Here is a 27,080-nt window from a genome sequence, read left to right on the forward strand (position 1 = left end):
GTTAGTTAGGTTTAAATAGTTCTAAGTCTAGGGGAATGATGACCTCAGATGTTAAGTCCCATAGTGCTTAGAGCCATTTACTTAGAGCCATTTTGTTGCCTAATCATTCTGCCTAACACTGTAGTTTGTATATTATAATCTCCACTTTTCCAAAAATTGTCAAAGCGCAGTTTCCTCTCCTGTATGTTTATTTTGCCACTACATTTTCTTGAACAGTTACAGATGTAATCTCTAAACAGTTTTGGTTCCACTGATTTCTTTGCAGCATTAACATATCTGTTGTTACTATTTCTTAGGATCTTATGACACTCTGTTGACAAACAGCTGGCCGCAGTGGCCGTGCGGTTCTGGCGCTGCAGTCGGGAACCGCGAGGCTGCTGCGGTCACAGGTTCGAATCCTGCCTCGGGCATGGGTGTGTGTGATGTCCTTAGGTTAGTTAGGTTTAAGTAGTTCTAAGTTCTAGGGGACTTATGACCTAAGATGTTGAGTCCCATAGTGCTCAGAGCCATTTGAACCATTTGTTGACAAACATCCAAATTTTCTCTCCCTCCCTTTTGTGGGCCTCCCTTTATGTTAACTTGCAACTCTGCTGCTGTAATCAACACTATAGCTGTCTTCTGCATCATGTTCTGTAAGGATTTTCCTTATCAATAGATCCATTAATATCCACAACACTTTGTCTTAACCCACGTATGATATTTCCATCTTTTTCCTGTAATACACAAAAAATAGGCCCTTGTTAGTATGCCGTACCATGAATATATCACCCATTTCAATATCAATGACAGTTATAAAAAATGAGTTAAAATGTTCTACTAACCTAACTTTTTCTTGATGCATTTTGGACCTGTAGAAATTGTTCTGTAACATTCCCTTCCTACAGCAATAACAAGAAAGGCTTTATGAGTAATATCACCTACAAAATACTGTGTTTCACATCTGCACAAAGTATTAAAAATATTATTTATTCCACAACCTGCAAACTCACATTGTCATGTAAACACAGAGAGACCAGGTATTTTCCTCTAGATAACTTGTTCATTGTCATTGGTTTCTCCTAAGGAAGTGTTTTAATATTGTGTATATCAATAACATAAACCAAAAACACAATAGTTAGTTCAATTCAGTTTTAACAGAAACACTTACACATAGACAGCTCATGAAGACATGACTTGGTTCTGTATTGCAAGTCACTGCACCTTTGATTCTAGTGCTGGCAGTTGGTTCTGCACTCTCTAGATGGCAGCACATTACAAAAAGGAGTTGTTTCAGTTTTGCATAACATGGTACACACCTTCAAGCACATTTTGCAATATAAATCCAAAAATCCAGATAATGGGGGTTGGATCCTTATTGCAAAACTAGGTCAAATTATGAGACAGGATTGCTGGTAAGTACTTGCCTTCAGAAGGAAAAATATGTAGTTCTGCCAGTAGACACACATAAAAGTAAAAGACATAGCTTTTGGAGCTAATAGTCCCTCTGTTAGGGAGGAAAAGATCTCTTTCTACCCTTGTCTGTACTACAAGTGTTTGTCTCTCATCTTGAGGTCCGAGTGACATGTTCTTCCTCAACCTGCTCCTGTTTCCACTCTGATGATTGTCTTCATTTTCAGAGCTAGGTAGAATGTCTCTTTCTCTTATATATGTGCCTATTGGAAATGCTACTGATTACAGCTCTAAAAGGTAAGTGATGGCCAACGCCGGCCGGAGTGGCTAAGCAGTTCTAGGCACTTCAGTCTGGAACCGCGCAACTGCTACGGTCGCAGGTTTGAATCCTGCCTCGGGCATGGATGTGTGTGATGTCCTTAGGTTAGTTAGGTTTAATTAGTTCTAAGTTCTAGGGGACTGATGATCTCAGATGTTAAGTCCCATAGTGCTCAGAGCCATTTGAACCATTTGTGATGGCCAAGAATTCTGCCCCATAATTTATTAGCCTTTTCATTTGCATGTTCTGTTGATGTTATATAAAGTGAAACTTCCAAATGTGATTTGAGATAAATTCTACCTTTTCTCCATTGCAGACTAACTGTTCCTGATCTTAAACCAAATATTGGATTATTTTGGTATTTCTTCACTGAAATGTTTGAACACTTCCGGCCACTATTCATAGCTGCTTTCCAAATTAATGCAACTGTTTTGTACATGCTGCCACTCACATTAAGGCTTCGTGAAGAACCCATGTTGCTAGCTACAAGCTTTTGCGCTCTTATTAGTGTATTTAAGTCATACCCCTGTCTTGGGGATGTAGGATTTTATCTGGCACTTCTGCCCATGTGGAAGCATCTATACAATCGTAAGTAACAACTTCTTTTTTTTTTTTTTTTTTTTTTTTTTTAATTTTTGGTAGTTTCACCTAGCACATTAATGGTTGGAAATTGTAAGTTAAATATTTGAGGAATAACAGCTTTTTTTACATTGCAGATATGCAACAAGGTTTCATTGTTGCATGCTTCTTCATAACTACTTCAGTGCTAGGCCCAGTGCTTTGGCACCTCTGGATATATTCTCGGTCAGCAAATGCAAATTTTTATTTCGGTGTCACACTTGCATTTGGTACTGCACAGGTAAGGATTTGTGATAGCAAAAACATATTAAAGATTATGTTTTTGGTATTATTTGTTTAGCGTATGGCATTACATGTGAACAGTGACTAGCAATTGTGGATTACATAGTTTTACAAAAATTTTACAAAAATATATTAATTTCATAATTTATAATTTTTACAAAAATATATTAATTTCATAATTTATAGTTTTAAAAATAAGAATATAAATTAATATCTAATTTGCCGATCCATTCAAGGGCTGCCTCTGTCACTTCAAAGAAATCTTCCAACGTTCCAGGGTAGGCTCTTCTGCTACAGCTTGTTACAGTGTGATTGATTGTCTGGTGTTCATTTCCACAGTCACACTGAGAAGATTAAGCCCTTCCCCATTGGTAGAGGTTTCCAGCACAGATGCTCTGCAGGCACGCCACTTTAGTTCCATACTGGCTGGTCTTGTCAGGTCTTTGGAGGGTCTGATGTTCCTCATGGGCAATAGTGTTCCACATTTCTGTCCATTTTTTGTTGATACTGAAAGTAGCTGCCTATAGCGATTCTGCCAGTAGGACAGATGGCTACCTAGATTTTAATCTGTTCATTCGGAATGCAGGAACATCAGACTGCATTGGAAGCTCAAGGATTTTAAGTAATTTTTGGTATTCCTTGAGGGCATTCTGTCTACGGAGGTCTGGTGGTGCAATGTTGCTAAGAGGTGGTAACCAGTGCAGAGGAGTAGATTTGATGCAGCCTGTCATTGTACTCATTGCTTCATTTAGCTCCACGTCAGTTTTTCTCACGAGTGCTACTGAACCACACTGGGGCACAGTATTCAGCAACAGAATAGACTAGCGCTAAGGCAGCACGTCGCAATGTCATAGCTGTTGCACCCCATGAGGTTACCACTCAGCTTCTATATGAAGTTATTGCGTGATCTCAGCTTTGCTGCTGTGTTTTCTATCTGTAAGAGAGGGTTCTGTCAAGAATCACTCATAGATATTTTGGAGAGTCTTGGTGGTGAAGGACCTGACCACTAAAGGTGACATTCAACTTCGCATTGGCCATTCTGTTGTTAAGGTGAAAGCAGCTGACTTCAGTCTTTGTTCGATTTGGTATCAGTCTCCACTTTTTGAAGTATTCATCTATTGTACTTAGATTGACAGATAGGATCTCCTCACCAGCTTCAAGAGTTCTCTGCTGGGTGGCCAAGGCCAGATCATCTGCATAGATGACCTTCCTTGACTCTGTTTCAGGGAGGTCAGATGTATGCAAGTCGAACAGGATTGGTGCCAAAACTGAGCCTTGCGAAAGACAGTTATCAAGGTTCTTCTGTCTGCTTAGTTGGTTGCCAAGGACTACTTGGTAGTATCTCTCAGACAACATGTTGTTTATGAGCCTGATTGTGGTTTGGCAGTGTATGACATTGGTGAGTTTGTACAAGAGTCCTTGTCTCCATACTGTATAATAGGCAGCTGTAAGATCAATAAAAGCCACTGACATTTTAAGGCAACGTTGGAATCCAGCTTCTATGTGTGTAGTTAAGCTGAGCACTTGGTCTGCTCAGCTTCTGTTTGGCCTGAATTATGCCTTTTGGATGAGAATAACTTCATGGATCTTTGGACCAATTTGGTTAGGGTGACTCTTTCCAAAAGCTTGTAAGAGCTGCTCAGGAGGGCAATTGGGTGATAGCTAGTAGTTTTGTTTCCTGGTTTACCTGGCTCCAGTATTGCTGTGATTTTTGTTTTTTTGAAGGCTTTTGGCATGTTCCCTGATAGCATAACATTAGTGAAGAAACTTGCAAGCCATGCACGAGTCCTTTTTCCACAATTGATGTGGAACTCTGGGTGTATCCAATCAAATCCTGGAGCTTTGCTCATGTGGGGGTGCTTTGGAGAGAGAACTTATTCTGTTTGCATCTGGTATGGTGTTACTACAGGATCTTTTCGGGTGGGTGGTCGACTTCCTCCCAGTTTTCTCAAGAGGTTCCACGCCTCTCTTTTTGATCTCTTAAAATCTAGAATTTTTGGTTTTGCTCCCAGCACTCCTTACAAGCTTTATCAAGGTGTTTTACAAGTTCTGCAGCATTTGTGCTGTCATTGGTGGTTAAATAGAACTGCTACAGTTCTTTGCAGTCATTACTCCAGTCTGGGTTATATTCTCTCAGAAATCCTCTAGGCATGTACTTTTTTGCTGTTCTTAGATCTGTCCCGACGAATCTTTCATAATTTTCACTTAGTGGGGGGATCCATCTGATCATTTTATCAAGTTCTTTGTAGAATTTAGTCCAGTCTGCTTTTCCAAAGTTCCATCTTGGTCTAGGCATTGATCTGATTACAGGAATTTGAATTCCTGTGTCTAGAATTACTGACTGGTGTTGGCTTTTTGGGAAACCTCCAAGGGTTGTATGTAGAGGTTGTCACTGGGAGTCCTGTGTTACAAAACATAGGTCAGGGTTCGAATTCTTGTTCCAGGCTGCAGATTTAAATGTTCCCTTGTCCTTCGAGTCAAAAACTAGGCTAAGGTTGTTATGTTGAGCCCAATTTGCAAGGTCCTCACCATTTCTGTCAGTATCACTGTATTTCCAATTGCTGTGATGGCTGTTGAAGTCGCCAATATACACACTTGGATGCGAAGAAACGGGAAGAACATAAGCTGGCCAGTTATCTGCTGGAGGCTTGTAGACATTTGTTATAGTAACATCTTCAGCTTTAACTTAAGCTGTAGCTGTGGTGGTGTGTAGCTCCCAGGACTTCATAGAATTGACATGTCCACTTGAATACAGTCGTTGCTCATTATTTTTATGAGTTTCTTGAATGACTGCCACATCTACATTGTTTTTGAGTAGCATACAAGAGAGATGTTGTGATTTAGATCGGCTGGGCCCTTTGATGTTGAGCTGTAAAATTTTAATGTTATGGCTTAGGTGTCTGGTTGGTGGCTTAAACTTATGTTTTTGGTATTTGGAAATTACAACTGTAGTTAACACACAAAATTTTTTATGTTTGCGTAAGCATGTTGCACAGCCTTTAGTAAAATTTTTTTGTAGTATCCAGTGAAAGTTATGTGATTACATGAACAATTTAGTGAAAGTCAATTGACAGCACTCTGTAATAAAAGCTGACCATGGTCAACAACACATTTTAAAAGTAAACAAATATGGTAGTGCAAACAGTAGTATTACCTTACAGTGTCATTAAGTCATATCTGTTTCAGTTGTTACCATTTAACAAAAACATTGGTGTAAACTATAGCCTCAGAACAGAAAGATCTAGATCGTGTATAGCAACCAAGAAATTTACAGAAGCAGCAGAAAGGGGGAGGGGGAGGGAGAAGGGCATCAAAGTAATGTATTTACATTCTGTTTCAACAGTTTATAAGAAGAATATTGACATTTAACGATATGAAAGCAGTAGAATGATATTTCCTAATAAATACTATAATGTATGCAATGTGGACATGTTTTGACAGTGTTTGTACAGAGTAGATGTTAATGCAGAATGCCAGAGAAACTGATTTACAGTGCTTCATGATTTATAGAGCAAGTAAAACAATATTATTTTATTAATATCACAACTCTGTCAGATAGGCTCATTTCTGGTAGTGGTTCTTTCACATTGTGCTGCTACCTAATTAATAAACCCCTTTTCGGGTGGAGTTTAGTTCACTTTTGATATGATTGCCTTTCATGTAACAGTCGTTACTTTCAATTACCCTGCTGGTGGTTGCATCTCTGTTCAGTTTGTGATTTAGATTAAAAATTGTGTCTTCAATTTTTTCTGGGGTTGAGTTGTTAGCTGAGCATGCTGCTATGCATTCCATGTAGGGTGTGGCAAGAAGCAACAGTAGCAAAGTGCCTGCACAGAGAATGGTTTCCAGCGTGGCGATGGCCATGTCAGGACATTTTATGTTGTGAGACAATGTTGACTTCCTTGATGTAAGAGAATCATTGATACTGCCTTGATATGAACTTCGCAGAATGTGAAGTGATATTTTCGAGCGAAATATTTATGGACATTGGAAGGCAGTTGTAAGCGCAGCATACAATCCATTATCCATTTGCCAGATACCTCACATAACGTTTGGGATATCTTGCATGAGATGGAAACCACGCATTCAATTTGTAGAAGGTACTTTACCTGTCAGATGATGGCTTCCTGTACATGTTGACTTCTGTCAGTGGTTTCCACACCAAATTTTCCCCTTCCTTGACCTTGCTGTTTTATTTGTTGCAGTCTTCATTTGTAAGAGAGGTTACATTCAACATCAGCAATCTTGTGTGAGACTTCAAAAATCCTCACACAGTTATGTGAGGCACAATCATCCTAGAGTAACAGTGAATATGTGAGCAAACATTGTATAAAACCATATCGTGGAGCCCAATCTTCTGCCCAACATACTCTCTTCAGGACATTGTTTAATTAATAAATGATGTGTTTTCAGAAATTGTGTATATAAAAGGGGCTGATGCACACACTTGCATTCATGTTAGCGATCATCATAATGGCTTTTTGGTGTTGTTGTTGATGATGAAGAATTATTTTTGAAATATTTAGCCATTTTTAAGCATATTAGACATTCATTGGTGTACATACCATGCAGTTTCAGAATATCTTGTAATACCAGCAGTGCATCGTAAGCCAATTAGAACACGTCTCAGAAATTCAGTTAGCATAGAACCTCATGTGTGTACAAGTATAATCTTGGAACTGAAGCACGTGACTGCGCTCCCTCTCCCTCCCCCCCCCCCCCCCCTCCCCCAGCCTCCTCTCTCTAAGATATTTTTAATGTACAGCATGACATTTGAAAACACTTGCAATTGCCCAGTGCATGATTATGACAGCTGTGTGTGGTATTTTTGTGCTGGTGGAGCCACAATGAGAACACTACTGAGGTAAACAATGCACAAGGGTAATCCCAAAAGTAAGGTCTCCTATTTTTTTATAAGTACAGAACTCTGTTTGTATGGCAGTTGGTCACACTGTTATGAAGCGTTCTTCACACACTGTGTGTAAACTTGCGCACGCCACACTGAAGCGCTCAGTCTTGGCTTGGCAGCCATTGAGGGCGGAGCCCCCTTTGGATGTTACCACCAAGTGCGAATTGCGCGCAGTTATTCGGTTTTTGAACACAAAGGGCGCTGCACCATCGCCAATTGACAGAAGTGTATGATGAGTCATGCATGGATGTCAAAAATGTTTAAGTGGTGTAGAGAGTTTGCAGCTGGTCGAACCGAAATTCACAACAAACAAAGGAGCGGGAGACCATCAATTTCTGAGGAGACAAGGTTGAAGGTGGCATGCATGAAGATCAGAGGATCACCCTGTATGATCTCTGCATGTTGGTTCCTGAGGTTTGGCCAGAAAGCGATTCAGCTCTGACGATGAGGTGAAAGAAGAGGTTTATAACTTTCTGAACAGTATGGCGGTGAGCTGGTATGACATGGGCATACAAAAACTGCCACAGCGTCTACAAAAATGCATCACCAGAAATGGTGATTATGTCGAAAAATAGCTAAATGTTCAAGCTGTAAACTGATGTAAACCATTGTAGAAATAAACAGATCTATGTACTTATAAAAAAAAAATAGGAGACCTTACTTTTGGGATTACCCTCGTAGAACAGTTTTGTTCAAATATTAAAGGACGCAAGTCTCCTTTGTGGAGTTTGAAATAAAGACAAATACTGATTAACTGGCCGAAGATAAACAGTGCATAGTGATTGTCCGATGATGATTCTTTAGACTCTGCAGCCGATATGTGGCCCAGAGAGCTTGAAGGAATAGATAGTTTGATAGCTGAGATCGAAGTGCCGATGTGTGATTGAGCACTGGCCTAAATACTGTCACGGTGTGATTTGCTGGTGAGCAGGTGACATGTCATAGGAAAATAGTACCCGTGATTGCAGCACTGTGCTCATAGAAGTGTGCTCTGCTGGCAGTTGACTCAGTGCCCCTTGCAGCAGCTGCAGACTGTGGGTACAACAAATCAACATATTGTTGTCGTTGTTGTCTGGAACATTTACCAACATGCGAGACAAATGCAGATCATTATTTAGCGTGGCACTTGTGCCCGTCACAGCAGACGATGCCTGAAACGTGACCACCCATGGGACACAAGTGTGTTACAGGTTTGCAGATTGCTGTCTTGTAGGTGGGACATAGCATCTCTTCTCCCAGGAAAGAGATGGTGAAGCCATCTGCAACGATCGGGCCTCCTTCCCACCATCTGGAAAAATGATGGCGCTACCATTGGGAGACATAGGGCAAGGAGCCATCGTGGTGTTGACCCTGAGGAAGTAGCATCAGAGGTTTGTTGTAGCTGTGCCCAGAGGCTGGTGTCTTTGACCCACCACGAGTTTGATGTTGGCAGATCTGGAGCAGCTGGCAAGACAGTCAGCTGCCAAGGAACAAGCGGTATGGAGTGAGTCTGCAAGGAGACGAAACATATTGAAGACAGGTACTACATATGTATTGGAGGGGGGGGGTGTACTGTGGCAGAAAATTCGTCACCAAACTGGAATGGGGCAAAAATAGAACGGCATAGCATTGGAAAATTCCTTGTGGCAATACTACGTATGCCTTTCGCCTTTAGAAGCGCAATAAGAACACTGCCGAGGTAAACGTTATAGAATTGTTTTTTTATTTGAATACTAAAGTACGTCTCCCCTTTGTGGATTTCGAAGAAAAAAATAAATAATTATTAAATGGTGGAACGCACCTCTCTTAGTAGCTGTCAGAGTTTTGTGGGACAACAAATTGGTTTGTTATTGTTGGTGATGTCTGGAACATTTACCGACATATGGGATGGGCATGGATCAATGTTTGTCTTGCACACACTTGTACTTTTCGCAGCAGTTGATGTTTGAAGCATGGTCACCTGTGGGACATGAATGTGTTGCAGGCTGCTGTCTTGCAAGAGGGACACAACAATGTGGGTAGTGAGCATCATATTACTCAGGTCCTATTACTCAAGTCCTGAAGACCTAGTTTTCTTTGACAAGTTATTCCCTTTCTGTCAATGTAGAGCCTCTTCACTCCATCAGTCTGAAATGGCTTACTTGTCAAAATGTTTTTCCATGTCGTCATATTCTTGGGTCTCCCAAGTGGTTGAATTTTTTGTCATGGTTCCTTCATTACAGGTCTGCACATACTGCTCTCAGTGATTCTAGCCATATGGCCAGCACTCCCGTTTCTCATATTTGTGATCTGCTGATCTCCCATTACATCAAATTTCTCTCCTTTTGCCTGCTGTCTTCATTCTCCCCCATACTTTACCGTAACTACTATTCTTTCCATCACACTTCTTTCAGAGATTTGTAGCTTCTCCAATCCCTCCCACCAATCCTTTCCTGGCTTTTCATGTTTCTGTTTCCTAGGGAACATCTGGTTGAATGCTGATGAAAACATATGTGTTCATATGGAGAGGCCAACTGACATACGGGTCCCAAAGATGGGCAGCAGTCTAGATGATTGATCTGGTAGAGTAACATTAACCATCATGGCTTTACTGTGAACAGTTGAAAGCAACGTGATACTACAACCGTTATATTTCCCTGAGGGTGTGGCGGTCTGCTGCCAGCTGAAATTCTGCAAAATAGACACTGTGTCGCACATCATATGGGGATGAACATTGTCATGGAGGACACATTGCAGTTTCGGTGTTGTTTCACAATAATCACAGTAATGGTCGGCATTCACCATTTCACCTCTAGGCAGGAAGTCAAGGAGCAGAATGCCCTTTTTGACCCAGAACACTGTGCACATCGCTGTCTGCATCCACACAGTCTGAATTTTTTCTTGATCAGAGATCCAATGTGATGCCAATGCATTGACTGCTGCTTGGTTTCTGGGACAAGTGGGAAATTGACATCCCATAACCCATGACGATCCTGATGAGGAACTCATCACCATCATCACGATACCACTGCAGAAATTCAGTGTTGTTCCAAAGCGTTTCATTGTGTGCTCAGGTGTCAAGTTTTTCGACACCCACCTGACACAATTTCTTGAACAGCAGGTGGTTAGTGACAATTTCATGCAACAAGGATTGATCTGCAGAAAATGGCTGCTGAGCTCCTTAATTGTGAAGTGATAATTCTCCAGGATGTACTGCCACAATAGCTCAACCAGGTGATCATTGATCAGGGACAGTTGCCCACTGTGCTCTTCATCATGGACACTTTGATGGCCTTCGGAAAAAAGCTTACATCAACAAAGCACCACTTGTTTGCTCATGATGTTCTGCCCATAGACCTGATGATGAATTTTAATGGATGCTATATTTTGTGCATTGAAGAACCTTATTACTGACCGAACCTCACAGGTGGTGGGAGAACAAGTAAGAGATGCCATGTTGGGGCACTGCTGCCACGGTACTGGCTCCAGGTAAGATCTGTGTGGCCGACATTCGACTGTCCCACCATAGATTTGTTGTGCACACACATTTTTCTCAACTAAATAAGTCTACTTTAAAGGAAACAACCTCAGGAAGCTCACTTTCTGAATGTGCCTTGTATATGGCAATGATGATGATGGTGATGATGATGATAATGATGATATCTTCTTGGATGAAATATTCCATGCATAAAACAGTCCCCCATTCTGATCTTCAGGTGAGGACTACTCAGGATGATGATATGACCAGAAAACAAAATTGGTGTTCAGAAGGTGAGAATGTTAGATGCACATAAATGGGCAAGTAGTCAGAGAATTTAAAAAGAGAAATGGATTATTTGAAGTTAGACCTACTGGGAATTAGTGAAATGTGGTAGCAGGAAGAGAAGGACTGCTGGTAGAGTGAGACCAGCATTATAAGTACAAAATTGAATAGGGTAATGCAGGAGTAGGTCTACTAATGAATAAGCAAATGTGAATGCAGACAAGATGTTACAAGCAGCATAGTTGAATGCAGTATTGTGGCTATGATGAACACTAAGCCAACACCCACCACATTAGTGCAAGTTCATATATGCTTACAGCTCTGCAAACAATGAAGGTACTGAAAGATGAGATAAAAGGAATCATGCCGGTTGTTAGGGGAGACAAAAATCTGATTGTAATAGGGGACTGGATGAAAAGGAAAGCAAAATAAAATAGGGAAAGACATAACAGATAGAAGAGAATGTAAGCAGGGGAGCCATCTAGTAGAATTTTGCTCAGACCACAATGTAATTACAAAAAATTGCAGTGTCTGTTTTGTGAAGAAGTATAGTGCCATGTCCGTAGGAACAGGCATTGTGGAGATTACAGTTACTATGAAAGACATGAAATGTATTCACAATTGTGAATATGAATTACCCCCAGCTGCTTAATGGAGTGAGAGAATGAAAATTTGAGTCAGACCTGAACTTGAACCTGGATTTCTTGCTTTATGTGAGTGGTCACCTTAACCACTTTGGCTGTCCAAACATGACTCACAGCCAGACCCAAACTTCCGTATGTCGTCATCCGTGTGTCGTGCTCATATATCCTATTAATGTTGTTCTCATACAGGGGAAACACTTTTTTGTAAGTCACAACCCAGGTATTTGCCGATAAATACGAAATTTCAGAGCCTGTATTCTGAAGAATTACAATGCAGTGTTCTTTCGGACATGCCTAGTACTCCATGGTCTTTTACTCTTAATTTTAGCTAATGTAAGTGTCAATCTTCCAACAAATAGTGGGACCTGGTCCTGCTCTGACCTCAATCATTTTGCATTGATTGAAAAAAAAAAAAAAAAAAAAAAAAAGTAATGAGCCCAAATTCGGAAAAAAAAGTATTAAGATATCAGTATACATAATCAGAATAGGATTCTGGGACTATGTTGCAGTCCTGCCAACAAGTTTTGTGCACTTAGAAGTCCCTTTTAGAAACACCTTTCAAGCAGCACATTGGAGCCATTCTGACCTCTGCTACATTCTTGTGTCCTTTCAGGACTTGCTTCATTTCAGAAAACAGGAAGAAATCCACCTGGGTTACACCAGGACTGTAGGTGGTCTGAGAAAGTGTTTTGATGCCGTTCCACACCAGGCAGTACAAAGCAGGTGTGGCTTGGTGCATTATCATGATACAGTGTCTAGTTGGCAGCGATACCTGACCTCACACACGTGACTTTTCCCCTTCAATCTTTTCAGCATTTTCAATATCATAAAAATTCATGGTAGGCCACAGCTTTTGCTCCAAAGAAGACAACAAGCATAGCTTTGAATTTGCCTGCTTTTTTGGCAAGAGGAAGTTGGTATGTTATTCAGCACTTCGTTATATATATATATATATATATATATATATATATATATATATATATACAAAGCTCAGGACGAAAAGCGATTTTTTTAAACTTTTCATGTATGTTTCTCATCTGGAAATCCTCGTTAAAAATGATGTGCACAGTCATTTTATCAATTCCAACATGGTCCACCATGGTCTGCTGTACTCCCTCAACCATCTTTGAAGCACTATGGCCATCTCAAAATGGCAGCTTACGATAAGCTTTCTTGCTGGATCGTAGCCAGCATCCCCATAGCCTACTTCGTGAGTTTTATACAGATTTTGACAGAATGTTGCATTTTTGAGCTTTGACTGAGCCTACAGACAGGGTTACAGTAAGGTGGTGATACACATTGCATGAAAACTCATAGACAAATGACACTAGTTGTGTTTTGAAAGTGAATTCCTCCCCCCCCCCCCCCCCCGCACACACACACACACACACACTGAAATTGCCTGGAGCAAGCACCCTGGGATGTATAGTCGTGCCAGAAAATAAGAGAAATCAATATCTTTTCTACAAATACTCTGTGTAAGCACATTTTTCTCTCATGCTGTTTCTCAGACCATTTTTATTGTGTCTAAACAATACAATCTCATCTGCACAGGCTAACCGTTTATGATTACTTATCAGTACCATGCCAACCTCCTGTAGTCTGTCTGCCTGTGTGATGATTTTAGAATTAAATGAATTGTGTGTGTGGATAGTGCATAACAAACCAGATTTCACTTCAAAACTTGGATACCTATTCATCATGTAGCTCTGGCACAGCTGAGACTGTCACAGTGAGGTGATTGTGAAAGGATGGCAGAATTATGTTTGTTATAAATTCAGGTCTACTTGTGTTGAAAGATAGTCTTGTATCTACTCTCTTAAAGTTAGGATTAGAAGTTCAGCTTTGTGATTTCTGTCCTCTGTTTTCTCCATTACAAGTTGAAGTTTTAACCCAGTACAAATCAAAGAAAGTGTTTTAGTCCAGAATATGGACAGAAATATCAACTTCTGTTTGCATCAAGGCAGACTGATTTGCACTCAAAGGTCATGACAGCATGCAAGCCTATGTTAATGCTTAGGCAATAAGTTTGGGCCCATAGTTGCAGAAACGTAAAGGGTCTTGAAGCACATTAGTACCCTATATGAACTAATGACATATTTTATTTTATTTAATTTTATTGTGACAGAGTATTGCCATTAAGTTTGATGAAAATTTGGCTCAAGTGGGTGCTTCATCAAACTGGAATGTATGGTGTTCTATTATTGTTGGAGCTCATGTTAATTGCCTTTTTAGGATTCTGTACCACAGTTGGTAAAAACAGAACCCTTAAAAGATCACTTTGTTGTCTGTCCATCTGTCTGTTAAGACCCATTTTTCTCAGTAATGACTAGCGGTATCAAGTTGAAACTTTTGCCACACACTAAGGTTTGTGGTCCCTTGGTGGTGTGAAAAATTAAAGCTTTTAGTCAGTGTAATGAAAATATACAACCATTTATGTCTCATTTTGATATAAGCAAACTTGATTCATCAAATCCTATAGATGAAGTATCTACATACATGTCACACATGGTAGTCTAGCGATAAAGCATGTGCTTGGAGACCGAAAGATTGCACGGTTGAATCTCACTTGGTTAATGGAGTATTCAGTCTTGTTTTTAACCTAGCCTTAACCCATCAACAGTGTGAGGAGTTGCCAGAAACAACTTGTGGTTTGGATTCCACATTAAACTATAAATTGGATAACAAGGGTAGTAGGAAGACTTGCATCTGGCCATTGAGCCATATTAAACTATTTTTATCATTATCATCATCATCATCATCATCATCATCATCAACAACAAGTATAATGGAACCCTCAGAGCACAAGTTTTACTTGCTTCTCACCTGTTATTGTGGAAGTCTCAGTAATCATAATCATTATAGTCTGGATTCATTGTGGCAGTTGATATTTAGCTAGATTAGTTTCATAACATTATTCTACGAGGATCACTCCAAAAGAAATGCACACTATTTTTGTAAAAATACAGTTTCAATTCTGCATGTGTAAAAGTTTTACAGTGTGTAGATACATACTTCCCGCTTGTTTCTAAACTTAGTTCAACCTGTTCCCATGAGTGGCCCCGTCACAGCATGTCTTCAAAGTGGCTGCTACACTTTACGTTCGTCAGAAGTAACGTGCTGTCACATAATTCCTGTGCTGTGAAAACAAGACAGTGGGAAACATCCACAAGAGGTTGAAAAAGGTGTATGGAGATGCTGCTGCTAATCACAGTACAGTTACGTTGGTGGGCAAGCAGGTTACATGATGAAAGCAGGCACGACAATATTGAGGATTGTCCTGGCAGCGGCAGGCCTCGTACTGCACGCACTCCAGACAATGTGCAGAGAGTTAACGAATTGGTGACTGGAATGAGATTTTCACTCTGCAGCGGAGTGTGCGCTGGAATGAGATTTTCACTCTGCAGCGGAGTGTGCGCTGATATGAAACTTCCTGGCAGATTAAAACTGTGTGCCCGACCGAGACTCGAACTCGGGACCTTTGCCTTTCGCGGGCAAGTGCTCTACCATCTGAGCTACCGAAGCACGACTCACACCCGGTACTCACAACTTTGCTTCTGCCAGTATCTCGTCTCCTACCTTCCAAACTTTACAGAAGCTCTCCTGTGAACCTTGCAGAACTAGCACTCCTGAAAGAAAGGATGTAGCGGAGACATGGCTTAGCCACAGCCTGGGGGATGTTTCCAGAATGAGATTTTCACTCTGCCAGGAAGTTTCGAATTGGTGACTGCTGACAGACGCATTACTTTGAACATATTGTCACGCTACGTTGAGATAGGGGAAGGAAGTGTTTGTAGAATACTGAAAGTGTTGGTGTTAAAAAAGGTTTGTGCCAGGTGGATTGCCAGGTTGTTGACAGGGGCTCACAAAGAAACAAGAAAAATGGTATGCAGTGAACTTTTGGAACAGTACGAGAATGGTGGAGATGAATTTCTTGGAAGAAAGAGATGAATAGGCAATCAATGGAGTGGCATCATGCAAATTCACCCAAGGAAAAAAAATTCAAAACCACACCTTCTGCTGGAAAAGTTATGGCTACGGTGTTTTTCGATTCTGAAGGACTCTTGCTTGTGGGCATAATGCCAAGTGGAACCACCATAAATTCTGATGCATATGTGACGACACTGTAGAAACTTTAAGCTCAACTGAGTCGTGTTCGACCACATCGGCAAGGATGTTTTGCTGTTGCACGACAATGCACGGCCACATATCAGTCAAAAAACCATGGAAGCGATCACAAAACTCTGGTGGACAACACTGAAACACCTGCCTTACATTCCTGACCTGGCTCCATGTGACTATCATCTCTTTGGGAAACTGAAAGACTCTCTTTGTGGAACAAGGTTTGAAGATAATGACTCCCTTGTGCATGCTGCCAAACAGTGGCTCCAACAGGTTGGTCCAGACTTTTACGGTGCGGGTATACAGGTGATGGTTCCAAGATGGCCTAAGGCAGTTGACAGGGGTGGGAATTATGTGGAGAAATGAAAATATTGTTCTTAAAGGATGTATCTACATACTGTAAAACTTTCAAACATGTAGAATAAAAGATGGATTAAAAAAAATGTGCATTTCTTTTGGAGTGACCCTCGTATGTCCCTTTGTAAATTATTGTGAGGCATGCAGTTAGGTAGTAAAAAGATTCTTAAAAAATAAAAAAACTTGTCAAAGTAGATTATTTTGGCATAGTTAATTGACAGTTTTTATATCAATAGTATCCATAGCATAAATTAAATGTCTGTTACTGGCCATCAAAATGATAATTAAGCAGGTCTGACAGTCAGTAATTAAAATTTGTTGGAATATCTAGCTATCAGGTTTGTAGAAAGTACCATTAACAAAATCAAAAAGGTGATTATTCAGCTCCAGTTTTAATTTGTATGTTGGCCCATCTGCTTCAGACATCCCTGTTTTTAGTAGTGGGAGGAGAATTCATGTGTCAAAAATTGTTTCTTCATTCTTGACTTCAAGTCAAAATAAACTGATTTTGGTTAAGAAAATTTCAGAAACTGGTAATCAAAGTAAGAAGGCTAAGTAATTGGAAGATAAGCTCCATTCTTCTGGTGCAATCATATCATAAAATGCTCCACAAGAGTTAATAAAATATTCATGCAACCAGATTTAGAAATATTGAGGAAAAAATAACACGTTTTGTATTCTGAAACTAAAGTTACTGGAAAAGTGCTGCTGATTCAGGTTCATATCTCTGCCTTCTTTATTAGGTCAATTATCCTAATGAATGTAATGCTTTTTTATGTGTAATCAAAATGTAATTACGTATGTTTAAATAAATGATAAATTGTATCTAAAAACAAAGATGATGTGACTTACCAAACGAAAGCGCTGGCAGGTCGATAGACACACAAACATACACACAAAATTCAAGCTTTTGCAAGCAACGGTTGCTTCCCTCTATTATATCCATATCATTAAATGATAAATTGTATACATATAGTTAAGTTTCTTATTCAGCTGAACAAATGTGCTATTTTCTTAAATAATACTTTGGTTTAATCACAAATGTCAATTTTTGGTAATTGCTTTTCACTTGTACTTGGCATTAGTACCTACAAAAAGACTTAGCAGACCAAGAGGACAAGATTTGAAGTGTGTGCCTGAAATACATATTTAAATTCCTGAACACTCATTAATGTTGTCACCAGACTTACAGCAACTCTGCATTTAGATTAGAAATATACTGTGATTCACAGGTTTGAAATGGCCCTTTAATCTGTTATTCTGTTGGAATCAACCATTGCTCACTCTTGTGAACTTATGCTTTCCCTCTCTCCATTCAGTTTTCATTATTTACGTCAATACACTGCTGTTATCATTTACAGTATTGTATAAACTTGGGAGCAGTTTGTGAAAGTCTGAACAGGACTTTTGATAAGAAAAGTGAAACAACAAATGTTTTTTCTTGTAACCCTTCTGGAGCATTGAGTGTATAACTACAAATCAACAATCTGTGTCAACTAGTTTCCGCTGTTGTGAATGAGATGATAAATCATTTGAAATTTGTAGAAAGTATGAGGGAAAAAGATGGAGAGCAGTCAATGAGACCAACAAGTAAGCTGATATATCTCTCAGGTTTCCATGGTGCAATTGATTGTGTGCTTCTGGGTGTTCTGTAGAGTTACCTTTTCAACTTTATGCATGATGTTTCCACCGGAGTTGGAAAACACTGAGAGAATTTGTGTTTCCCACACTATCAGTGTGAGCTCTGAAAAACAAGAGCATCAAAAGGCATAGTGGGTGTCAGCAATTGAACTCTGCTATAGATAGTGGTGTGACAACAATAGTTCAGTCTGGTTGGAGCCCAGGCAATGAGTACACACAGCAGCAAAATTCGTACCTCCTGAAGAAGACTAATGGGCCGGCCATCAAAATATTGTGCATAAAATGGAAGAAACAACATGGCAGAACACTCGAACACACATTATTAAACAAATAAAATTTTCCAAAGAACAGATGTGGTCATGGACAGTTCCGAGTACAGTTTCCATAAAATTCTTCTGTTTTGTAGTCAGTGTTGTATTGTGAAATGACAAAGCAAATATTTAGCCACTTGAAAGCCTGACTGAAACATTGATTCGTTTGACAATGTGATGTGGTCTGCAACATGAAAAGTTTACATTTACATAACACTAAATAACTGTTCTGCACTCAATTTATCAGTAAAATAGGTTGTTATATTCACTTGCCATGGTAGATGTCTTGGGGATTTAAAAGGAATTGGTTTTTATGTGCCAGTTACCTCTGACACATAAGTGATTCAACTGTTGTGATTTATCATAACCTTTGGAATGCGCCACTGTTGAAACTGTGTGAAATTGATGTTTTCATTAATGACCTGTAGCTATAAATTTAATTTAATGCCTGTGGCTTTACTCCCAGATGAAATTGAGATTGTCTGTTGGACAATAGCAGATAGTTGTGGCCATTTCGTCTCGTTGACAGTTTTATCAGATTAGGCATAGCATGTAATTTCTTCAGCAATGGAACCCACATTAGTCACTACAATTTTCTCCAGAAAATGGGCTCCATTGATGTAGTCTCACATTGTGTGTTTCATTAACATGACTTCATTGAGCAGAATGATACTGTGTATGAAAACTTTAGTGTCATCCTGATAGCCAAATTGTTTCCACATTGAAATCTTGTGTTCTGACTTTGTTTTATTTTTTTTTTTTTCTTTATTTGGGCAATATAGGTCAGAAAAATAGGTTCTCAGGGACTCAGAACAATTAGTAATATTTAATAAAATGAAGACCAATATCTTCAAACACACTCTTCTTTTGGTATTATACAAATTATGTACAGCTTAAAAATTGCCTGCCTCCTGTTTTACAAGGTTTTATTTTTTACTGCATTTATCAAAGGTAGAAGTTATGAAATTAAATTTAATCAGAGAAGCTGTAAAAACTTTCAAAGTAGAGTATGTATGTATAATACTAGCTAGTTTCGTTGTTAAACACCTGTTATTCCCTTCCTGGCTTTTTGAAACCAAAGCAGTTCCTCCTGTATACGAAGTGGTATTCTAATGTACTTTAAAAGCTTTGATCATTACAGAACTCTGTGTCATCAAACCTACTTTTTATTTAGTTTATTAGCATTGGAGTTCTAGTGAAATAAAATGACCGATGTGCGTAACAGCAAGAAATTCACTTACAGCAAAATGAATAAATGACATTATGTTAAGTTCCTCTATAAAAAAGGTGTTGCATTTTCCTCTTCTCATTCATATACTAGATTATTATTAACTTTTAGATTCATTTCCCATTTTTCTCAGTTTTTCAATTATTTGACTTGTGAGATCGCAGGCAAGAAAAAGAGTTTTTAGCTGATACTACTTCAGTGGCCATTGAAGGGATGCAGTATACAGCCAGACACTATTAGTTCAATAGTAATAAATCCCTGCTTGTAGTTTAGTTGCAAAATGAGAATCCTATCAAACCCAGAACTATGCAGATATTCATTCGTATGTGAATGTAGTTTGTTTAAAAAGGGAAACATGGTTTTACTTAAGGATTTTTCAATAGTTTAAATGAATAGTGAACCATGCACTGGCAGATTCTCACTGTCCTCCAGTTTTAGCACAATAACTTATGTTGGTGTTGTGCTTTTTGATGATATAAAAACTGCTTTAAAGCATGGTAATGTTACATATAGTTACCAGTAAATAACTTGTATTTGTGAGCTACCATACTGTAAAACAACTGCACACTGAGAGAAATCAATACAGGACTTAAACACGCTGCTGCTGTTGTGTGCGATACGTACCTGTTTCACTAGCAAAAAGTAGCACATTTTACCAAGCCTCATTAAATAACGTGTGATTGAATGTATAATACATATGGCATACAATGGGAGAGTGTGCATGTACAGTTCTTGCTTTTTCATGTGGTTCAAAATAAGGCAAATGGCAACACTCCATATAACAATAGAACTAGAAAGCAATAAAATCTGCCAGCCTGTATAGAAGAATTGTATCTCAGATTTGAACACATGAAATTATCAAGCATTAATTTCTCTTCAAAGTCTATCTGAATGAAGTGGCATGACAGTTAGGAACCTGTATTCATTCAGTAGTTAAAGTCACTGTCTGGCTATCCCAATTTAGGTTGTGGCACCTAACTTGCTATGAGTAGATGCCATATGATATTTTGTTCCAAGTCCATGTCTAAGTAAGGTCTGGGCTCTGTCTCTAATGGCGTTGCCACTATCAGAATATTAAACCACAAATTTTATTCTGAGATGACACTTCCCAAGAATACCTTAAAAATATGTTTGTTTATGGCTCTCCTTCTGCAGACAATGGATTCATCTGAAATTAAATATACTTCCATTGTTCTAGCCAGATGCAACATTGTTGGTGCCCACCATGTGATAGACCATTCCCTTAAGTATCCTCTGTGGTTCCATCATTATGCAATTAATAATTATTGTACTTTTTTCATCCACACACTGAGTAGGATATTTATGTCACATCTTATTGGTAAACTGTTTTAGAATCTTAGCAATAAATTTTTTTCTAAATATCAATTTCTTTTCAGATATTCCTCATAACAGATATTTTGTTTGCTTATATCAAGAGAGAATTCTACTTGAATAATGGATTACCAAGAGATCCTGATGGAAAACCTTCAAAAATTGTCCTACAGTAGATAGTGTTTTGGTAACTAGACACATTAGTGCTGTTCTGTGATAAGTATGTGCGGTAAAAGACAGACAAGACTGTACTCACCATTAACAAGTGTCAGTATTGGGTCTTCTGCTCTTCCTAGGTGAACATTTTCAGTGCAGAAGTGTGCATGGTTTCATATTTTGTCCTTTCAGCATGGCATTTGAGTAAAGAGTTTGGTGAGTTCAGTTCTTTATTTATAGTCGTAAACTAATAATTTCATGTAATGGCCTGACTTCCATTACTTAACTGTCATCACTGCTCAGGAAAAAATAGAATTTTCTTTTATATAAAGTCATAGTTAAATTAAATGAATTTACATGGCTTACAGATGGTTACATTTATTTACTGTTTACAATCTTAGGTAGTCATATGATGGTCAAAGATGATACATCTTTGGCCTGTGATCCACAGTTATAATGTATGCAAAGTTGAGGAAGTAATCAATTTGTTCAAAACCATTAAAGACTGATTTAATGGTATCAGTTTAGAACAATTTCTGCAATAAAAAAAGATGTAGTTCATCACAGAACCTTCTTGAAACAGCAGTCTTCCAACTTCACGTGTACAGGCGTATTGTAGCATCTGCTCCACTTGAAAAAATCCATGGTTGTGATGGGTGAAATACAACATCAAAGACACCAAAGTCATTTGTAGACTGATGATGGCTTAGCCTCTTCAGTGGCACTATCAATGGGTTTTGAAGTAAATCACTAGAAAATATTTTAAAGATTCAGTTAATGTGATTAGCTTTGCTTAAAGCAAAAGATACTTTCACATTTTCAAACTAGAAAAATTAATCTTACTTGTAAACCATGCCATGTGATATAATTATGCTGCAATCATCAGAGCCAGATGCAAAGAGTGGGTAACGCCTATGATATGCGACACCCCGTACTGCAGTACCATGAAGCCTCAATGTTTGATAAGGCTTAGTTGACAAGTCCAAGTCAAACCAGAGCATCTTACGATCGTAAGTTCCAACTAATACATTGTCGCCACCTGAAATAAAATTTGTGGAAAGGTAAATAATAATTCACATATAGTGACATAAAAGTGATTAAGCATCAATCTGAAATAGTTTGTTATTATGCACAACTAACTATGTGAGACAGAAGTGGAAGCACTGACATTGTGAATATTACAAGTCAGTTAGTTCAATACATCACGCTTCCAAAATACTGACACAAATCTATTAAATGTGAACAATTTTGATTAGGCTTTACGATGACTTTTATTGATATTGAATGAAACAATGAGTTTACTTCTATCTTGCATGGATTTGAACTAAACCTTGACCAGGTTCGTATTTCTTACAAACCCATCTTCAGATGGTTGTTACGAAAACACTTCACACCACACCAACCCACACAGTGTGACCCAGCTTCATGATGAGTAACATTATATTTTCAAATATGTTATGTTACCGATGCTGTATGGGTGTAGTAAAATATGTCTAGTGCAATGAAACTTATCTTTTCAATTAGTTATAAAAATTTTCTAGTATACTGAATGGTCATGATCAAAGGTTATATATAAGCAGTACCAAACACTATGTATAGCACAACAAGATACGCTTTCAGCCAAAGTGATGAAGCTAAGTTTGAACACTGAACCTACAGTTAAATTTTCCATTATAAAGGCAAAATAGTTCATACTGCATTCATGCAGGATGGGTAAAAAAAAAAGTTTACTGTCACCAGTCATTATTTATTCATTTCCACACTGGGTTTCAAAGGATTTAACCTCCATCGTGTGGAATGTTTGTGTGGTGTTAAAGACTTTGGAGTAACATGTACCACCGTCCAGTAGTGAAAAACAAATTACCATTTCAGTACAGGGATTTTAGTTTTGTGGATGTCTGTGACTGGAAGAATGAATGAAAATATAAATGTGAAAGTAAAATATGTAAATATTGAAGGAACAAAATGGCATTTAGAATCTAAATTAATGCAAAGAACAAACAGAAAAGTGAAACAATTATGGAGCAAGACTCAAAGCATTATTGAGATCTCCGGTTGCAAAGATGAACAGAAATGTGATATTAACAACCCACAGCTCTGGTAGCATAATCAGACCTTTGTTCTCCTTCTGTGACTTTCACCCTCAATGCCACAACATAAACATACCATAATAATCGACTTAAATACACTCAATGAAGTTTTAAACCTTGGAAACAAATAATGGCAAAAGTAAACTTGTTGTTTCATTCTGACATTGTTTACAGAAAAACAAAAAAACTGATACAGGCGAGCCTTGGTGAAGGTTAGTTTGGGATCCAGAGAAATGTAGGAACACATGAGGGAATACTTACCCTACGTTTATAGAATTTGTAGATTCAGAGAAAGCTTTTCACAGTATGGACCGGATTACAATATTTGGAATGTGGTAGTGATAAAATACAAGGACCAAAGGTAAAAGTTGCACAAAAATGAGACACTAATAAGGATCAAAGAGCATGAAAGGAAAGCAGTGGTTGAGAATGGAGTGAGACAGTGTTGTATCCTATAACTGATATTCAGTCTGTACATTGAGCAAGCTTTGAATGAAACTGAGGAGAACTTTGGAATGGGAATTAAAGTTTAGGAACAACAAATACAAACTCTGAGGTTTTATGGTGATTTAGTTCTGTCTGAATGCAAAGGACTTGCAAGAGCAGTTAAATGGAATGAACAGGGTCTTCAAAAAATGTTACAAGATCAATATCAACAAAAATAATGGAATACAGTCAAAATGAATGACGTGATGTTGAGGGGATTAGCAGGTGATGAGACACTTAAAGTAGTAGGTGAGTTTTGCTATTTGGGCAGCAACATAAATGATGATGGCCAAAGTAGACTGGCACTGGCAAGAATCTGAAGAAGAGAAATTTGTCAACATTGAATATATATTTAAGTGTTAGTAAGTCTTTTTCTGAAAGTATTGTATGGAGTATTGCCATGTGTGGAAGTGAAAGATGCACAATGAACAGTTTAGACAAAAAGAGAATAGAAGCTTTCAAAATGTAGACCTACAGAAGAATGTGGACTATTAGATGGGTTGATCATGCAACTAATGAGGAGGTAGTGAAAAGAATTTGGGAGACAAGAAATTAGTGGCACAACTCATCCAGGACGAGGAATCAGTTGGTAGGATACATTCTGAGACATCAAGGGATCACCAATTTAGTAATGGACAGAAGTGTGTGTGTACGTGGTGGTGGGGTGTAAAAATCACAGATGGAGAATGATGTAGGTTGCAGCAGTTATTTGGAGGTGAAAAGACATGCTCAGTATAGTGGCATGAAGAACCAGTCTTTGGACTGAAGACCACAACAACAATGAAGTTTTAGGAATACTTTTGTCTACGCAACATATTTAAGCAATTAACATTGCAAGATCACAGGTTAAATGTACGCAGGAGACAATCCATTGCAAATTTGAAATGCTGGTATGTTAATTACTGATATAGCCACCAAAAGTTGAATGCTATCATGAAAACGTACAGGCATCGTGTTGTACATTTGTGCGATGGTGTTCTAAGCCTTTTGCAGCTGCTTGGTATGCTGGAGTTGTCATTAGATGGTGTCCCACATGTGCTCAGGCAGAGTCTATTGATTAAGCACGCCAAGGCAACATGTCAACATTCTGTAGAGCATGTTGGGGTTACAATAGTGGTATGTGGGTGAGTGTTATCCTTTCGGGAAAAACCCCCTCTGTTCATGAATGACAGAACTACAAGACTAACATACAAATTTGTAGTCAGGCTGCATGAGATAACCAGGAGAATGCTCCTGCTGTCCTACAAAATTGGACCCCTGACCGTAATTCTAGGTATAGGTCCAGTGTGTGTGTTGCATGCAGCAGACAGATTGGCTGCAGGCCCTCAACTGCCCTCCTAACTAACAAACGGCTGTCGGTGACACAGAACCAGCTTTCATCAGAAAATACAACAGACCTTTAACTTACACTCCCATGAGCTCTCACTTAAAACCACTGAAGTTGCAAATGGCGGTGCTTTGGGGCTATTGGAAGTGACCATATGAAGTCTGGTCTTTTTGCAACCACACATTCTCATTTCAGCATGTATTTAAGGCAAACAGTGTGTGAAATTTGAACACACATCTTTCAGATGTAGAAACCAACACAACTCCTCCTTGGCATTACACTTTGTAGGAATATGAAATGAAACAATCACACAGTCTCAGTGGTGGGTAAAGCAGGTGGCAGACTTAGATTCACTGGGAGAACACTAGGGCAATGCAGTCAGTTAACAAAAGAGATTGCCTGCAAATCACTTGTGCAACCCTTCCTACAGTATTGCTCAGATGTGTCAGATCTGTTCCAAATAGGACTAACAGGGGATATCGACAGTACACAGGGAAGTGCAGAAAGAGTGGTCACATGTTCAACCCATGGGAGAGCATTGTGGAGATGTTGAAGAAACTGGACTAGCAGATACTTGAACCAGGTACAAATTATCCTGGCCTACTTACAATACTACAACCCTTTGTGTAGCACTCCTGTGTGGATTATGAGGACAACATAAGATTAATTACAGTGTCTACAGAGATGTTTAAACAGTCATACTTTCTATGCTCGTACGTGACTGGAATGGGAGGACGCTATAATAACTGGTGCTTTGGGGAGTACACACTGCCATGCGCATCACAGGAGTTCAGAGTATGGATGAATCTGTAGAGTGCCCGCTCTACTGAACAAGCCATCTACGAATTCAAAGGATTTTTTGTGGTGTGTAAGGAATTGACTGCAAATCATAACATTCTTTTAGAGAAACAAAGTTTATAGCTAACGTGGGGCAAGGGTAATGTTTGTTAGCTCTTGCAGTTCTCATAATGAATCTTCTTCTGAGGGGGACAAATTACTTTCCACAAGGGCCACTTCTGTTACTGCTATAATAAATCATGTATCTTACTCATAAAACAGAAATATTGCTTTTTGCCTATGATATACTTCAACAAATAAAATATCCAAAAAGATTGTTGATTTGTTCTTAGTAAATGGCCAATCATGTAGGAAAAAAACAGTTGCATATCAACAACAACTCTATAGCACATGGGAAGAGAGGTGAACTTAAATCTTTTCACATTTCCTCTGTGTCATCACTGATAAAAGTATTAAAAAATTAATCCTTTTTATACTCCCATTCGCTGATGTCAAATGGATTAATTTTCTGGGGCAAATGGTTACACATTTTGCATACTAATGACATAACCTCAGTAATCTACACTTCTATGAATTTGGTTGCAAGGAATCAGGCACAATAGTAGCATTCATAAATACATTACTTACAACGAAAATAGGATCTAGTATCCGTTGTGCAGAAAGCAGCAAACTGTGCATCCATAAACAATCTACCATTTCCCTTTTGAATCAAAGATGCTAACAGATAACGAAATTTAAAGAAGAAGAAAATAGTTGATACTTAGCAGCTCCTTGAATTTCCATCCTATGTACGTGGATGCATTGCATTTATAACATTTTGCTGTATATTAACAGTAACAAAATGCAGTTTTGTGAATGGCCAGCATTATCGCCATGTTTACACAGAGAAAATTATCTTATCTGTAAAAACTACTGCAATATTCCATATCATGGTGAGCTATTGCTATTATAGTCCAAGGAATTTGCAAGAAACTAAAAACAGCGAAAAAAACACTGTTAACTGCTGAAAACCTTGAAAGAAAAATTAGGCTAGCCTCAAGATTAACAACAAGAAAGGCATTTTGGTTAATGGTATGCTTCTGGATGGTCAGCCAAGTTATTGTTTCCATTTTATGCACAATATTTCGAAGACCAAACCTATCATCTCCTTCAGGTGCAATGTGTAGTGCTGTTGTATGTGCATGCTGCCTACCAGACATGAACTGTTGCTAGTCAAGTGAAAACTGCAGCATCAAATTGCTCTACAGGGAGAAGTGCTTCACAATATACGTGAGTTGGATAAGCCCCACTACAAAATAGCAGTGCTAGACTGACAATAGTTCAGGCAGTGAGTAGTTGTCAAAATATTGTACTTCAACTGGAAACAACACCTGGAGCTTACCAATAATC

At 38.7% G+C, this 27,080-nt stretch overlaps 2 protein-coding genes across 2 annotated transcripts in view; one reads left to right on the plus strand and one right to left on the minus strand.

Annotated features, from left to right (window-relative positions):
* Nucleotides 1–21,556, plus strand: part of LOC124615323 (phosphatidylinositol glycan anchor biosynthesis class U protein) — a 92,048-nt gene extending 70,492 nt beyond the window's left edge. The window contains exons 5-7 of the mRNA XM_047143123.1: nt 2,025–2,296; nt 2,425–2,567; nt 20,900–21,556. Coding sequence (XP_046999079.1) covers nt 2,025–2,296; nt 2,425–2,567; nt 20,900–21,010 — 526 coding nt within the window. The 3' untranslated portion in view covers nt 21,011–21,556. The remainder of the gene's footprint in view (nt 1–2,024; nt 2,297–2,424; nt 2,568–20,899) is intronic.
* LOC124615322 (ribosome biogenesis protein BOP1 homolog) overlaps nt 21,353–27,080 on the minus strand; it is an 88,405-nt gene continuing 82,677 nt past the window's right edge. The window contains exons 12-13 of the mRNA XM_047143122.1: nt 21,834–22,029; nt 21,353–21,740 (exon numbers count right to left, since the gene is read on the minus strand). Coding sequence (XP_046999078.1) covers nt 21,587–21,740; nt 21,834–22,029 — 350 coding nt within the window. The 3' untranslated portion in view covers nt 21,353–21,586. The remainder of the gene's footprint in view (nt 21,741–21,833; nt 22,030–27,080) is intronic.

The sequence above is a fragment of the Schistocerca americana genome, chromosome 5 (assembly GCF_021461395.2).
Source record: "Schistocerca americana isolate TAMUIC-IGC-003095 chromosome 5, iqSchAmer2.1, whole genome shotgun sequence".
Taxonomy (NCBI): domain Eukaryota; kingdom Metazoa; phylum Arthropoda; class Insecta; order Orthoptera; family Acrididae; genus Schistocerca; species Schistocerca americana.